At 43.8% G+C, this 16,445-nt stretch overlaps 1 protein-coding gene across 1 annotated transcript in view; it reads left to right on the top strand.

The window, feature by feature from the left end:
- The window catches only part of LOC128571705 (lipoxygenase homology domain-containing protein 1-like), a 28,786-nt gene extending 14,719 nt beyond the window's left edge, over positions 1-14,067 (top strand). Inside the window, exons 4-5 of the mRNA XM_053571346.1 lie at positions 1,648-1,832; positions 13,985-14,067. Of these exons, the coding sequence (XP_053427321.1) occupies positions 1,648-1,832; positions 13,985-13,995 (196 nt within the window). The 3' untranslated portion in view covers positions 13,996-14,067. The remainder of the gene's footprint in view (positions 1-1,647; positions 1,833-13,984) is intronic.
- The last annotated feature ends 2,378 nt before the right edge of the window (positions 14,068-16,445 follow it).

The raw sequence follows: 16,445 nt of genomic DNA, 5'->3' as shown, positions 1-16,445 counted from the left end.
CTCATTTATACGAACCCCAGGACTCAATGAGTTAGTGCTTAGGACAATAACTGGCAGTCAGTAGTCACTCAGAGAGAGATGGAGATGCCAGGTCATGTTGCCAGATGCTTTTGGACAGAGAGCACCCCTAATCTTGCTCTCTTGGGGCTTCTTGTGAATGTACGAGGAGAGAGAACTCTACGAGCCTGACTGCAGAAAGCAAGTCTTCAATGACCCCCCTTTCTCCCTCTTTACCACTCCCATTCAAATTCATGCCCATTTGTCAGAATATTCTTCTGTCTTCTGATTATACCCAGACTAGGGCTGGGACAGGGTCAAACACAGCTTCGATTTAGTCCTGACCCCCTGCCCTCAACCGCAAGAGCACATGAAAATACAGGAGCATGAGCTCTCTTGTAAAGGGCAGTAAAGGGCACATGAAGGACCTGGGCACTGGCTCTGTGGAGGGAAGTGCCCTTGCAGGGGAGGGCTGGGAAAGGTGAGTTGATGTGTGGGGAAAGGCATTTGCTAGCTGAGGTCCTGCTGTGTGCTGGGCTCTGAGGCAGGCAGAGGCCCACATCCTTGTGGGGAAGGGCCCAGTGTGTCACGTGTGGCATCCGTCAGTTGGGTTTTGTGCTGTACTGACTGTGGTTGACATGTTAAGATCTGCAAGGTTAAAGCCTCACAGGGATGAGATGATCGATGTAAAGTGAGGTCCTGGGGTCAAGTTCTGGGGAAGGAACTAGGTCTAGGAGAAGAGATGAGGGGAAACATGGGACATGGAGAGGTTTTGGAGGCCAGATTTAGAAGAATCTGGATTTATCATGCCCAGTTCAATAACTCTCAGACACGTGTGGCTACTATACACTTGAAAGGTGGCTGGTCTAAATTGAGGTGTGCTGTACGTATAGAATATATACCAGATTTCTGAAGATTTAGCATAAGAAAGAGAATGTAAAATAGCTTTATAATAAATTTTTACATAATTGTATGTTGAAATGATAAGTGGAATTAAATGAAATGTATTATTAAAATGACTTCCACGGGTTTCTTTGTATCTTTTTAAATATGGCTACTAGAAAAATTTTAATTTGTGTCTGTGGCTTGTATGAATGGTTTAGGCTGCATCAGCAGGACAACCCTGGTCTAGATGGCTCTGGGTGGTGTGACTGAGGAGAGTGCCTACATAACATGGGGTTTGAAAGTCACTAAAAGAGGGACATTTAACTGTCTTGCAGCAGTGGGAAGGGCAATTTGAACCCCAGGGGACAAGCTGTGTCCTACAAGTCAGATGGCTTTTGCTTTCTGTATATTCCCATCTTGACATCTCTTCCCTTTAGTTATGGTCTTAATGAACTGTCTTTTTTGACCTTGACTCTGCTGGGCTTCAAGAAGTGGGATGTGTGTGTGTGTACACACTTGGGCCAAAGTTGGAAAAGGGAGCACTGCTTCTAAATGCCAGGGTAAGGTGACAGTACTGATTAGACCAGGCCTCAAAGGGGAAGACCAGGATGGTCTGCAAGCCTTGGCCACTGCAAGGAAGACATAAAGTAAGAACAATAAAATGTTTGGACCTTTCTTTCCAGTTAACATTTGGGTAGTCCAATAGGGAAGAGGGTATCATTTCAGTTCTTCCAGTGACAATGTGGGTGTTGGCTTCTGCCCTAGGATTGAGCATGATAACACAGGCTTGAATGCCAGCTGGTACCTGGACCGTGTGATTGTGACCGACATGAAGCGGCCTCATCTTCGTTACTACTTCAATTGCAACAATTGGCTGAGCAAAGTAGAAGGTGACCGCCAGTGGTGCCGCGACCTGATGGCCAGCTTCAATGTCATGGACATGCCGAGAGGTCAGTGTCTGGGATGGCCTGCCTGACAACCATCCCTGCTTGGGCTTGACTCACCCAGTACTCGGTCATGCTCTGGTTGGTTCCACCTCCCTTTGCCACCCCTCCAGGACCTTCTTGTTGGCTAGGGCCCAGGAGAAGTGCCATCTCTACTCCCTTCCTTGGGGCTTTCCCACAGGCAGGCTTATGGGCTCTAAGGGTTCAAGGAAGTGGGAAATACAAGAAGACCTGGAGGCATGATGGAGGGATGGCTGTGACCCACAGAGAATCCTGTGTTCTCAATGCTTGTTGCTGGATGCTCAAGGAAGGTGTGTTTACAGCCAGGGTATGGTGAATAGGAACCAGAACTTGCAGTTTCCATAGCTCCATATGCTGCCCTCTGACAGCTTCTGATTTTACTAGGAGTGAAACAGCTTATCTCAAGTGACTTCTCTGGGTAAAGACCTTACATTCAGTCATTTTAGTTCTACAAGCAATATATTTGTCCTCCAAAGTTCTGACCTCACCTCCTCTCATTGCTGATCAGTTTAGCCTTTCCCCAAAGGGAGACATTGCAAGAGGCACCTAATATCCTGCTCTCATTAAGTCAAGGGCCATCAGAGGGGAAAAGGACTTTGGGGCTAGAAGAGAACTGGCTTTCCCATGCTTATGCAATAGAACGATAGAATAGTTAACACACTTGGTGGATTATGCCTTCCAGCACATACCTAGATGGTCTCCAAGTTCCGCCTTCCCCTGCAGATCAGGTAGGTAGAAATAAACACATCCTCTGCCTCAATGGACTTCAGCTCTCAATTTCTGTATCTCTGATTTTCTATCTTCCAGCCCGTCTTGACGTGTTCCTCTGTGATCTCTACCATAATAAAATGCAACTTCGTTGATTCTTTTTTAGAACATGTTATTGACCCTTTCCCTTATCATGAAAGCCAAATTTGATTATTCATTCTTTTTAGGAAATAGAGACATACAAACATAAAAAAAATTTTCCTATAATTCTATCACTTGAAAAAACATTGTTGACATCTCTTGCATTCATTTCTAGTCTTTTATGCATATGTAATTTCAAAGAATGGGCTGGTACAATAGCCACTGTTTGACACTGTATTTATTTCTGTGCCATTAAATATTGCTCAACACCCATACTTGTAATGACTATGTAGTGTTCTGGAGCATAGAGATATAATTGTTTATTCACTAAATTGTTGAACATTTATATTGCATTCCCCGTCTAAAATGTTTTGTTATTATTAACAATACTATTATAAACAATATATATAACTCTTTGAACAGATTTATGATTCTTTCCTTAAAGAAAAATTCCTCCATGGAATTTCTAAGTCAAATAGAATGTATACGATTAAAGCTTTTGATAGGCATTTCCAAATTGCCCTAGAAAGGATGTATCTGTGTATAATCTTGCAAACTGTGCAAGGTCACCCACTTCCTTCACCCTGTCAGCACCTGGTAGGAAAGGCAGATCTTCCAGTAGATAGGAAAAGTGGGGGTTGCTGTTCTCTTTTGGTTGCTGAGGTCAAATATTTTTCATATGTTTATTGGCAATTTGGAGAGAGAGAGAGAAGGAGAGAGAAAGAGATAGAATTAGCTGCCTAGGCCCTTTGCCTGACCTTTCAATTGGGGCGAATTTCACAGATTTGTCCATCATTAATTCTTGATCCCATCTCTTTACCAGGGTCAATCCTAAGCAAATTTCCAAGCTTGCCACTTTTCAGCTTCTTGTTTTACCTTCTACTTTGGTCACACAAAATTCCAGGGTTCTATTGTCAGAAGAGCTTCTAAAAAGCCACCATTGAAAAAGAACTAATGTAACTCTGGTTCTCCAACTTTCCATAGACTCATGAGGCCAGGGTTTTCTTGCCCTTGAAAGATGTGATACCCACTAACTCTGTGTCTGAGTCAGGCTGCCTGGGTGCCCAGCTCCTTCACATGCTGGAGGGCATTAGCTTCTTAGTCTTTCCAGGCCGGGTTCCAGAAAAAGGAATGAAAAAAGGAATCTTCATGTAGTCAAATGCCTGCATTAGTAAACAAATGGTTAAGTTTCTTGGCTTTTCAAGTTGTTATTTAGCTGCCACTGGAGGTCTTTGATGATAAAAACGGGGAATATAATTATTTCTTCATCTATGCAGTTCAATAGGTGAAATATTTTGAAATGGGGTGTGGGCAGTAACAGAAGAAAGAGAGAAGAAAAAGGAACATTTTCAGTGGATATATGCCACCAGCCTTGTACCCCCAAGGGAGCGTGGAGAGCTAGGGAGCCTTGATCCCCTCTCCCCAGCTCCAGGGCCATCTCTCAAAGTTCTGGCTGGTAGTCAGCTGGAAGCTTCTTTCACACCTGCTCTTCAGGGAAAGTAGGTTCCTAGGCTAACTAAGTAACCCTTCGACTGAAGTGATCAGCAGATAGTTGTGGGGGTGGAGGGAATGGAACCTTGATCAGGTTTCTAGGTGTTTTCTCTAGAGGGGAAATCATATCATGCTTCAAGACACAGGCATTGAGGGAGTTGCAGGAGGTGACTGGCACCCTGGACTAGAGCATCACCCTGCTGCATGGCATGGTGTTTGACATTCCCAGGAGGTGGCAGCTTCCTCTTTGGGTTCCTCTACATGTACTTCCTAGGGCAGCATCCAACATACTCCTAACTCCTCAGGGGGAATGGCCCCTTTAGGGCTGCCCTCTTCCTTAATGGAGCCCACTGGGTAGTAAGTAGAGATTGGGAAAAACAGAGACAGCAGGTTCTCAGGGAAGGAGGTAGAAGCTGACCAGCCTTGCCATTTTGTAGATGGAAGAACCAAGTTCAGCTTTTTAGTTATTCTCAACTGGTAAAATCTTGGCATCTGGCACTTTAAGGAAACCAGGCAGCAGGACCAACCAAAGAGTTTTGTCTTTTGGTTTTCTCTGTATCTGATCTCCTGGCCATAGTGATCTATTCCTGGGTCTTGAAGAGGACCCAGAAATAGATCACTTAATTCATCTTGGGGTTCCCAAACTCTAGTCACTCATACCCCACCTTCAAATGAAATTTTTGCCTGATTCATGTGCCGCTTGCATTGTTAATTACTTACTCTTCTTCTTTAAATCACTTTTCACAACTTATAAGCTGTAACTTTAATAAGAAATTTGATATCACTGTCATAAAGAATAACTGCTATCATTTGCTGTAAATATTAGGTATACACTAGCATATTAAAATAAATGCACAACATTAGATAATGCTTGTGTACCCTGGCTAGCATCTCACATGTAACCAGTGGTGTGCACACTGCACCCTGGTAAACACTACCAGACCTGATGGAAGAGGAAGAGGACCAGAGCCAGGAGGGAGGAGGGGAGGGAGAGTTGGCAGTGATATTTGGACTCTCCTGTCATGAGTCCTTGCTTCTCTTCATTTTCTCAATACCTTTTGGGTAGGACTAGGGTACAGAAGAATTACAGAAATTTGTTAATTACAGAAATGAGTAAATAGTGATCTGTCCAAGGACTGATGCCAATCACTGATGGACCCAAAATGTGGATCTGTTTAGTCTTAGTTCAGTTGCTTTGTGCCTTCCCCTTGGGCAGGGCATGACCTCAAAGGTCAGAGCCAGCAAGTTGTAAGGGATTGCGAGGGTCACTTGAGCCCAAGGATTCCTACTATTATGAGAATCCCTTCTGTAATGCCCCCCCAGCTCCCAGAGGCTTCTCCAGCCTTTGAGTCCAGCTTTTCTTGAGTGGCAGACCATTGCCCACCTCCCAGTACCACCCACCCCACTGTAAGCAGTACTGGAGTCATAAAGCTCTTCTGGAATTAAGCCCTACGTGGCCTCTCACAGTCTTCTGCATGTCGGTTCCAGTCCTCCTCAAAAGAACAGTGTCCACGTGTCAGCTTTCAGTCGCTGGCAGATAGGCTCCTGTCCTCTCAGAGCATGTCCCCAGGTCCCTGAGCCTCTCCTTTGGTGGCCCTTTCCCAGGAATGTCCCTCCTAGGCCAGGACTCTGTGCTGCAGTGGGGGCTCTCCAGCACAAAGGGAGGGGCCTCCCTGACTCCATCACTGTGCTGCTGCTTCTTGTTTTTATTATGATAAAATATACATAACCTAAAACCACCGTTACCATCTTTACACATATAGTTCATGGCATTAAGTACATTTGCATTGCTGTGCAATTGTCATCAACATCCACCTCCAGAACTTTTTCATCTGCTCTAATTGAAACTTGGTGCCCATTAACCACTAAATCCTCATCCCTGTCACCCCAGCCCCTGGTAGCCTCTATTCTTCTTTCTGTCCCTGTGAATTTGGTTACTCTAGGAGCCTCACCCAGGATGAGTATCTTTTATCTGAAATGCTTGGGACCAGAAGTGTTTTGGAGTTCAGAATTTTTTTTTAAATTGTGAAATAGAGTACAACCTCCATAGTTCACCACCTCCCTACAATGACCACCTCCTTCAGCTGGTTAATTCTCATGGATGGACATGCCCCACACAAACTCAGTGGAAGTTCCTTATGTTGACCAGTCTGTTACAGTCCCGGGGGTGGTCAACTTACAGAGTTCTACTATATTTACATATACATAATGAGATATCTTGGGGATAGAATCCAACTCTAAACACAAAATTCATTTATTTTATGTATACCTTATACATATAACCTCCAGATAATTTTATACAATATTTTTGACAATTTTGCGCATGAAACAAAATGTTGACTGCATTTTAACTATTTCGTGTCACATGAAGTCAGGTGTGGAATTTTCCACTTGTGCATCATGTTGGTGCTCAAAAGTTTTTGATTTTGGAACATTTTGAATTTTGGATTTTCAAATTAGAGATGCTCAGTCTATATGAGTAGAACCATACCACATATGTCCTTTTGTGTCTGGCTTATTTTTTTTATTAAATTGTAACTGTGTACATTGATGAATTTATGGGATTCAGTGTACTGTTTTCATATATAATGTGAAATGCTCATATGGAACTGATTAACACATCCATCAGCTCGCTTACTTATTTGTTGTGGTAAGACAATTATACTCTTTTCTTAATAGTTTTGAAATGTACCATTTCATTATCCACATTTGGTGAGGTACCCCCAAATGCTCTCCCTCCTTCTGGCCTCCTCCTTCCCTTCCCCCTCTCTCCTCTTCCCTCTTATTTTCTGGACTATATTTGTGTTTTACCATTCATATGAATGTGTAGGTGATTATATATTGATTTCATAGTAGTGTTAAGTACATTGGGTACTTTCTTTTCCATTATTGAGATACTTTACTAAGAAGAATATGTTCCAGCTCTATCCAGGTAAACATAAAAGATATGAAGTCTCCATCTTTTTTATGGGTGCATAGTATTCTATGGTGTACATATACCACAGTTTGTTAATCCATTCATAGGTCAATGGGCACTTCGGATGTTTCCATGTCTTGGCTATTATGAATTGAGCTGCAATAAACATTCTTGTGTGAACATCTTTGTTGTAAAATAATTTTTGATTATCTGGGTATATACCTAGCAGAGGAAATGCAGGATTGAATGGTAGGTCTACTTTTAGTTCCTTGAGTATTCTCTAAACGTCTTTCCAAAAAGGCCATATTAGCTTGCATTCCCACCAGCAGTGTGGAAGTGTTCCCTTCTCTCCGCATCCTCACCAACATCTGTAGTTTTGGGATTTTGTGACGTGGACTAATCTTACTGGAGTTAGATGATATCTCAAAGTGGTTTTGATTTGCATTTCTCTGATGATTAAAGATGATGAGCATTTTTTCATGTGTCTGTGGGCCATGTGCCTGTCTTCATCAGAGAAGTTTCTGTTCAAGTATCTTGCCCACATAGAAATGGGGTTATTTGTTCTTTTCTTATTGATTAGTTTGAGTTCTCTGTGGATTCTAGTTATCAGACTGTTGTTGGAAGTATAACCTGCAAAAATCTTCTCCCATTCTGAAGGTTATCTGTTTACTTTACTTACTGTGCTCTTGGCTGTGCAGAAGCTTTGTCGTTTGATCAGATCCCAGTAATGTATTTTTGGTGTTGCTCCAGTTACCCTGGGGGGTACTCCTCATAAAATATTCTCCCAGGCCAATTTCTTCAAGTGTTTTCCCTGAACTTTCCTCTAGTATTTTTATAGTTTCATGTCTTAAGTTTAAATCTTTTATCCAGTGAGAATTAATTTTTGTTAAGGGTGAAAGGTGGGGGTCCAGTTTCAGTCTTCAGGTTGTCAGCCAGTTCACCCAGCACCATTTGTTAAATAGAGAGTCTTTCTCCCACTAAATGTTTTTGATAGGCTTATTAAAGATCAAATGACAGTAAGTAGCTGGGTTCATCTCTTGGTTCTCTATTCTGTTCCATAAATCTATCTCTCTGTTTTTGTACCAGTACCATGTTGTTTTGATCACTATAGATTGATAGTATAGCCTAAAGTCTGGTAACATCATAACTCCTGGTTTGTTTTTATTTCTAAGTAACATATTGGCTATTCGAGGTTTTTTCTGATTTCATATAAAATTAAGCACTACTTTTTCAAGCTCCTTAAAGTATGACTGTGGTGCTTTAAGTGGGATTGTATTAAATCTGTAGATTGCTTTCGGTAGTATAGACATTTTAACAATGTTGATTATTCTCAGGTGTCAGGCTTATTTCACTCAGCACAGTATTTCCAAAGCTCATCCATGTTGTAGCATGTGTCAGAATTTCTTTCCTTTTTAAGGTTAAATAATATTCCATTGTATGTGTATACCACAACTTGTTCACCTATTCTATTGATGAACATTTACGTTGTTTTTACCTTTTGGCTATTATGAATAATGGTGCTATGAACATGGATATACAAATATTTGAGTTTCTTCTCTAAAATCTTTTGGGCATATACACACAGGAGTACAATGGCTGGGTCATGTGGTAATTATAATTAACTTCTGAATAACCATCATCCTGTTTTTTGTGGTGGTTGCATCATTCTACATTTCTACCAGCAATGCACATGAGTTCTAATTATCCACATTCTAATGCTCATTACTTTGTGTTTTGTATTGCTTTTGATAGTAGCCATCCTAACGGGTATGAATTGGTGACTCACTGTAGTTCTCACTTGCATGTTTCTAATGATTATTGATGTTGAGGATCTTGTCATGTGCTTATTGGTCATTTGTATATCTTCTTTGGAGAAATGTCTAATCAAGTTCTTTGTCCATGTGGAAATAAAATTGTTTAAGTTCATCTTGTTGAATGGGAGGGTTTATATATTTTGGATATTAACCCTTTTTAAGTATATAATTTACAAATATTTTCTTCCCATTTTATATGTTGATTTTTCACTGTGTTCATAGCGCCCACTGACACACAAAAGTTTTAATTTTTATGAAGTCCAATTTACCTATTTTTCCTTGTGCTGCCTATGCTTTTGCTGTCATGTCCAAGAAATCATTGCCAAATTCAACATCATGAAGATTTCCTTCATGTTTTCTGCTAAGAGCGTTTTACTTTTAGCTCTTATGTTTAAGTCTTTGATTTATTTTGGGTTAAATTTTGCATATGGTATGAGATAAAGGTCCAACTTCATTCTTTTGCTTGTGGACATCAAGTCTTCCCAGCAAACATTTGTCGAAAGGCTGTTTCTTCCCTATTGGATGGTCTTGACACACTTGTTGAAAATCATTTGACCATATACGTGAGGAATTACTTCTGGGCATTCTGTTCTCTTACATTGGTCTGTATGTCTGTCTTTATGCTACTACCACATAGGTTTGATTACTGTAGTTTTGTAATAAGTTTTAAAATCAGGAAATGTGAGACTTCCAACTTTGTTCTTCTTTTTGCAGACTGTTTTGTTTATTCAGGGACCCTTGATATCCTAATTCCTTTAACACATTCTGAATATTCATTAATTGTTTTTAACAATGATAATACACTATATTGACTTGGCAGTCAAAAGCCTTCTGTTCACTTGGAAAAAAAGGAGGAAAGTGCTTTCTCCACCCCAAGTCCTTGGCTCTTGCCCAGGACTTCAAGGCTGCTGGAGAAACTTTCTTGAATCTTCTGACACACGTGAATCAGCAGGAGTTGGGGACCTGGGTTTCCCTAAGCTCTCAATGGAATGATCCAGGCAGACATCTCATGTAAATAAGCATTTCAGATATACATGGAAACAGCACCCTCCCTGGGCTTGCCTCCCTCTAAGAGTGGGTGTCAGGGGTCCTGGCACCTTCTTTAGCCTATGGGAGGCTGGAAGCCACTTTTCTAGCTCCCCAGTCATCCCTGAGAACACAGTCTTAGTTATCAAACTGCTCCAGCAGTGCAGTGAATTTTCCCTCCTGCTTTATGCCTTGTGGCATCTTTTCCATTGCTATAGATGTATGACTCCCTTCTTAGAGGGTTTCTTCTGTCCTGCCTGGAATGGCTAACCTTCTGGACAACTGAGAAAGAGTGACAGAGTAGCTGGGCTGATGGCATCCCCTGGCTGCAAGCTCAGCACAGTCTCCCACACCTCGAAGGGAGCATCATCCTTCACAGGGGATGTCAGTGATGCCTTTTGAGCTGCTTTTAGATCCTGGGCCTGGGGAGAAGAACATGGCCCCCTCCCTCAAGGTGCTCACAGTCCAGTGGAGGACACTGATTCCTATACTACAGGGTACCCACAAGGAGACTGGAGAGCACCACAGTTCAGAGTGCCAGGTTTTACAGTGTGGAGTCCTAGGTTCAAATATCAGGTCTACCACCTCTTCACCATTTGACTTTTGGACAAAATATTTCTGTAGCCTTCATGTGCAAGCATTTTACATTACTTATTTTATTAAAAATCCCTAGGAGTAGGGACTGTCACTACCCCACTTTGCACATGTGATAAAGGTCAAGGCAAGTGTGATAGAACACCTCTCCCCTGCCTCCTCTGTTTCTTGGTTTAAGGCTAGTGACTCCCATTTCTCAATCCGTTTGCTCAGATTGTGTTGGCTCCTGCATCTGGCAGACAGCAGTTCTGGAAGCTGTTCTCTCCAGCACTAATAAAACCTCAGGAAGTTTCAAAGGACCCACAGGAAGAGGGACTGAGGCCTGAGAGCAGGGTAGGACCCCCTCTCCTAACCTTCCCTGAGACTGTGGAGTGGAAGCCTGACCACCACCAGTCATTTCTGGGATTCAGGCCCCAGCCCATCAAGCCCCACGAGGACCCAATAGAGCTGCTCTCCCTAGAGCCCTGGGAGCCTGCCCTATTTGCCCCCTGAGTCATCTTCTTACTGCCAGAGCTTCTGTCTCAGGTTAGTGAGATAGAGAACTGTGCATCTTCCATTATGAGGAATGCCAGGGTCAGAGAAAATGTCAGAGCCAGCCCTGGCCCTCCCTGCCCCCTTTTATCCTCTACTTCCCATCCTTCCATGACACTCAAACCCCACTGCATGTGAAGTCCCAGCCTCCCTAGACAGCACTACCTGTTCCCTCTGCCTCAGGCATCCCCACCCCCTCCAAAATCCTCAAGTCAGGTCTGTGCCACATACCCCAGCACAGTGATTCCACATATTTCAACTGAATCCTACACATGCTTTGGCAGAATCACAGCCAGAATGTGCCTCTGTGGCTGATGGGGTGGGCAGCAGCCCTCAGTGCTGAGAGGGACAAGTGGCTGATAAACACTGTCTCAGGGACTACTATTTGCCTCTTGGGCTCTAACTACCTAGTATGTGTCTCCCTGGTCTCTCCAGGTGGCTCTGAGGGTGATACCAAGGCCTCCCCCTGCCCACCTAGTAATTGTTCTTTCACTTGCACCTGCCATCTTGTCGGCTAGGACTAAGGGGCTTGTGTGGACATTGTGAGGAAAGAGGTTTATATGCAATGGGGACGTCATGTGCAGACATACCCATTTTTAAAGACAAGCAGAGTCTTTAAAACTGAGACCTGGATTTGTGTCTCACCTTTCAGTCACTGTGTGACTTTGGACAAGCTGCTTATCTTGTCTGGGTCTCTGTCTCCTTATCTTACCAGGAGGGTAGATGAGAACTTCTCTGAGGGCGCTTGTGGCCCTGGCTTTCTCTGATACTCTGCTAGCTATGTATATCCTCATCTCTTGTCTTTTTCTACCCACTGATTTCACACCCCCCACTTTGCTGTTGTCGCTTTTGGTGTGACATTCACAGGGCACAACACCCAGGTGCAACTGACAAACCTGGTTCCAAGTTACCCAGGTGGAGCATGCAGGAAACCCACCCTCTGTGACCCCAGGAAGGCTCAGGGCACATTCCGGAGCCTGAGGAGGAGGTGTGGGTGGTACGGAGGATGAGGTGGGCATGATAAGATGATATTTTATCTCTAGCTAGATTTAGGATGACCCACTGTTGGGTCTTGAAGGAGTTTGGGCTGAGGGACTGTTAGCTGGTGGGGAGGCATTAGCAAAACTTGTTTAGGGCAGACTCTGCCTTGCCGTCTCACTGCTAAAATGATGTCATCTCTTGCCTTCTGTTCAAGTAATTGCCCACAGTGCAGTGCCAACCCACAAACCCTCCCACTTTGAAAAGTATTGCATTGATCACGTGGCTTAAATTAATCCTGAGTCCACACCACGCCCATTTGGAAAAGCTCTGGCAACTTGGCCAGGAGGCAGGCCTCTGAAGCCAAGAGCTGTGCTGCAGCTGGCCTGGGGGCTGTTAACTTCCCTGGGCTGCCAAAACCCAGCGCAACAGCTCAGAAATTTTCAGACCAGGGCCTGCAGAGAGGGCCAAGTCTGGAGGCGGGTCCTGCCCCACTCCTGCTCCCAGTTGGGACTTGTTCCCTAGCTTTTGTTAGGGACAAGTATTCTTCTAAAATGTGTGTGATTGTCTTTGGTGTATTAATAATAAATATAGCTGCGGCCAGTTTTGTCATCTGCCTCAAAGAGACCAAGAGGTTGATGATTAGAGGAAAGAGAGCCCATGAGGAGAAGCAACAGCTTGGGCCAGTGAGCCAGGAGCACACAGGTGGTGGGAGGGGCAGACAGTATTATCATCTGGACTCACAGGTTGGAGCAAATGAATTGGAATTTTTTTTTTTTTTTCCTGCTGTGCCCAGTGGGACAGCCAGTGCTCAGTTCTGGGAGCTGAAAGCTTCCCAGAGCCTGGGAATGGGTAGAAACGGGATTGTGTTAGCTCTTAGCACAATCGCTATTTCCACTCCTGGCTATTTCATCAGGTAACTGGGTTATAATTTCATTACAGCCCATGCTGTGCTGCACAATGATTATCACACAGCTCCAGATGTGCACCCGGTCTTGGCAAGACCACACTGGGCACAGTGCCCAGGTGCATTTGAGGAGAGGACTGGATAAGAAAGGGACTGTGATTAACGTATTAGGGGCATGTGCAAATCGCACTGACCTGCAGTGGATTATGGACCTGCCAGAGGACTGTGGGGTGCAAATGCAAAATGAAAGCAGCCTGGGGTGATTAATGCAAAAAAAAAAAAAAGAAAGAAAGAAAGAAAAAAGAAAAACCATCCTGAGAGCTCTGCCAAATAAACCAGAAGCCCCAACGTATTCCCAGATTCTGCTGGGTGATACCATGGAGTAATTAAATTGGTAATTTTAAAATATAGCTGTCTGGCCAGAAAACACGTGGGGCTATACACCTGAGTTCTGTTCCTGCCTTTGCCTCTCAATAGCAGTGAGACCAAGGGTAGATTTTGTTCCCTTCTCATTTCCGGTTTCTTTCTCTGTACAGTGGCTGGACTGGGGGTGGTGGTGGTGGTTCTTGGGGTCTTTGTGGGATTATTGAATGTTTACCTTCACAACCAAAAAGAAACAGATGGTCTGGGCTAGTCCTCCTCTGCAGGGCCGAGAGAAGTCTGGCTTCTGGTGTCCTGCCTTCTGCTGGGGTTCCTTCTCCCCCATTTCATCTGTTCTGTAAGCCCCATCCTCTGCATAGCTCTCACTGTGGCCTCAGTCTCTGGACCCTCATTCTCTGTAATGAAAACCCCGCTCTGCCACTCCACCAAGTTATGAAAACCTGAGCAGACACCTGCATTCAGTGCCTGTATTTCCTCATCTGTAAAATGGGAATAACATGAATCCCCACCTCATAAGGTTAACTGGGGAAATGAGTGCAAAGGACTCAGTGCAGAGGCACTGGGTAAGAGTTCAGTCAGTGGCACAGTCATCGTGCTGGTTGTTCTGTGGAGCTCCTGATGTTTCTCTTTCTTCTTTTCCTACATCCAGGCTTGGTCTGAGTCTGAGATGCACAGATTCAAGCTTCTAGACTCTCAGAAAGGCCTTGAGAGCCACTCAGGGCCAGGATCCTCTCAAGAATGGGGCAGGCTCACATAGACAACTGGCAGTGGGCTCAGGACCTTGATTGCAGTGGAGCCTGCATGGAGCGCCTTCCTTCCCAAGGCTCCTTCCTCCCTACCCTGACATTTCCCCTCACCCAGCTCTGTACATTGTCCAGGGCTCTCTAAGTTCTGTTTGCTGTGCTGCAGCTTGGCAGCAGTTGTTCCCAGGCCCACAGACGCAGGGGTGAGGACTCCAGGGCGGAGAGAGCCAGCCAGCCCTGCAGCATTCTCCTCCTCTGAACTTCACAGCAGTTGCCCGCCCACCTCATCTGCTCCCACCTAGCACTGCAGAAAATCATCTCCGGAAAGAGTGGGAAGAAGAGAACTGCTCAATGAGGCCCCAGTGAAGCACATTGGAGAATTTAAGGACCAAAAGGGACTTTACTCCTCCTCTATTTTATAGAAGGGGAAACAGAAGCCCAGGGAAGTTAAGTGACCTGCTTTTGGTCACACAGCATAACTGTGGGGCAGAGCCAGAGCCCTGGCCTTGAGAAGCCAGCTCACGCTCCTCTGCCCTTCCTGCTCCTAAGCACATTCATTCAGTGATTCCATGGGCATTGCTTTGAGAATCTTCTATGCACCGAGCCTGTGCTCAGAGTGAATGCATACAGGCCCTTCTCCATAGGAGCTTAGAGTGAAGCAAGCACATAACTGCAGTGCAAGAATGTTCTAAGTGGGGAATGGCCTAGGCCAACAAGAGCACAGAGGAGGGGGGACAGGAGGGCTTTGTGGAGGAGACTATGCTTAGGCCCAGACTTCGTGGTGAGAAGGCATTTGGTAGGCTTTGAACCAGAATGAGGACACTCGGGAGATGATGGGTCCTGGTGGCACAGTGCCTTATTCACACAACTGGGGATGGGCCCTCTAACTCCCAGCTTCACTATGGCCTCTGGGTCCCTGGGACCACTGCTAGTCATGTTCTTCATCAACCCAGAAGCCAGAAACTTTGGAGAATGCATGGAATTGTATATTTGTTCCAGATTTGATTATTTTGATTTTCAAATAGGTGTTTAAAATAACCTTTGATTTTTTGCGTATTTGTGGAAACCGTACTTTCTCAGCACTACATTTTATACACATGAAAATCTGAATTAATGATACAGACACTGTTCTGATCCAGCTGTGACTGTGACGAATGTGTTCCTGCTGGAATCCTCCCGAGTTCCAGCTGTTGGCGATTGTAAGCCCTGGGAGAGTCAGAAAAGGAGTTCCTGCCTGCCTGGGGCTGGTGGCCCTTGTGTCTCCTTTCTCTCTTCCTCCATCCAGTTCTCAATCTTACCTCTAGCTTCACAGCCACTCTGACCAGCTCAAAGGTTTCTGGTGCCAAAGCCAGCTCAAGGGCATGACAGATTGGCAGGAGTTCTCAACATTTTCTTCTTCAAGTATTGACTTTAAGTGACTTTAATCTGTACTTTTCAATCACAGGAAAAAAATATAATCATTGTAAAAACTCAAAATTACAAATAAACGAAAGAAGAGTAATAAAATCATCTAATTCAATCATCCAAAGATGATAATAGATGATTTTTATTTGGCACTTACTCAATGTCAGGCACCTTTCTTAACAAACAATCTAATGATCTACCTATTTATTTTTTATCTATCTAAATATCAACTTAATTCCCACAGCAACCCCATGAAGGAGTTATTACCATTACCGCCATTTTACAGATGAGGGAAATTGAGGCAAACAGAGATTAAAGTCATTTATGTTTAAGTATGTTGCCAGGAGCAAACCTAGAGCCTTGAATTTCATCACTATGTAGGATTCCCTTGAAAACACTGCTGGTAACATTTTGCTACACTTTCTTCCTGTTCTTTTTTTGTTACATGAAAGCATTAAAACTATATATTGATTTAAGTGGTATTGTATTATATTCAATTTTATGACCATATTTTGTACTTAAAAAATATAATCTTTACTAGATTATAGCATCAAATCATCTTCCAAACCATTATTTTAATTTGCTGCATAGTATTTCATGAATGGGAAAATATCATAATTTACCCTCAAATCTCCTATTTTAAATATTTCTAGGTTGTTCCTAATTTCTTGTTTTATTAACAACGCTGTGATAGACATCCTTATAGCTAATCAAGACTTCCTTAGTATAAGCTAATTGCCATGCACAGGGCTTGAAAGGTTGGTTCCAAGGGTTTTCAGAATGTTAAGGCTTTTGACACTTGTCGTTCACTTGCCTCCAGGAAGGCTGGATACTGCTCTAATTCCTCTGGCAGCACATGAGAAGTGCCGGCTTCCCAGCCCTGTAGGACGATAAACACCAGTAGCAGAGCAGAATCTGGCTTGGAAAGGCAAGAAATGGAGCCAGGATTACAGAACCATGCAG

This window comes from Nycticebus coucang, chromosome 19 (genome assembly GCF_027406575.1).
Source record: "Nycticebus coucang isolate mNycCou1 chromosome 19, mNycCou1.pri, whole genome shotgun sequence".
NCBI classification, from domain to species: Eukaryota; Metazoa; Chordata; class Mammalia; order Primates; family Lorisidae; genus Nycticebus; species Nycticebus coucang.
Note: the sequence above shows the minus strand (reverse complement) of the source record. Positions and strands in the feature narration are given on the sequence as shown.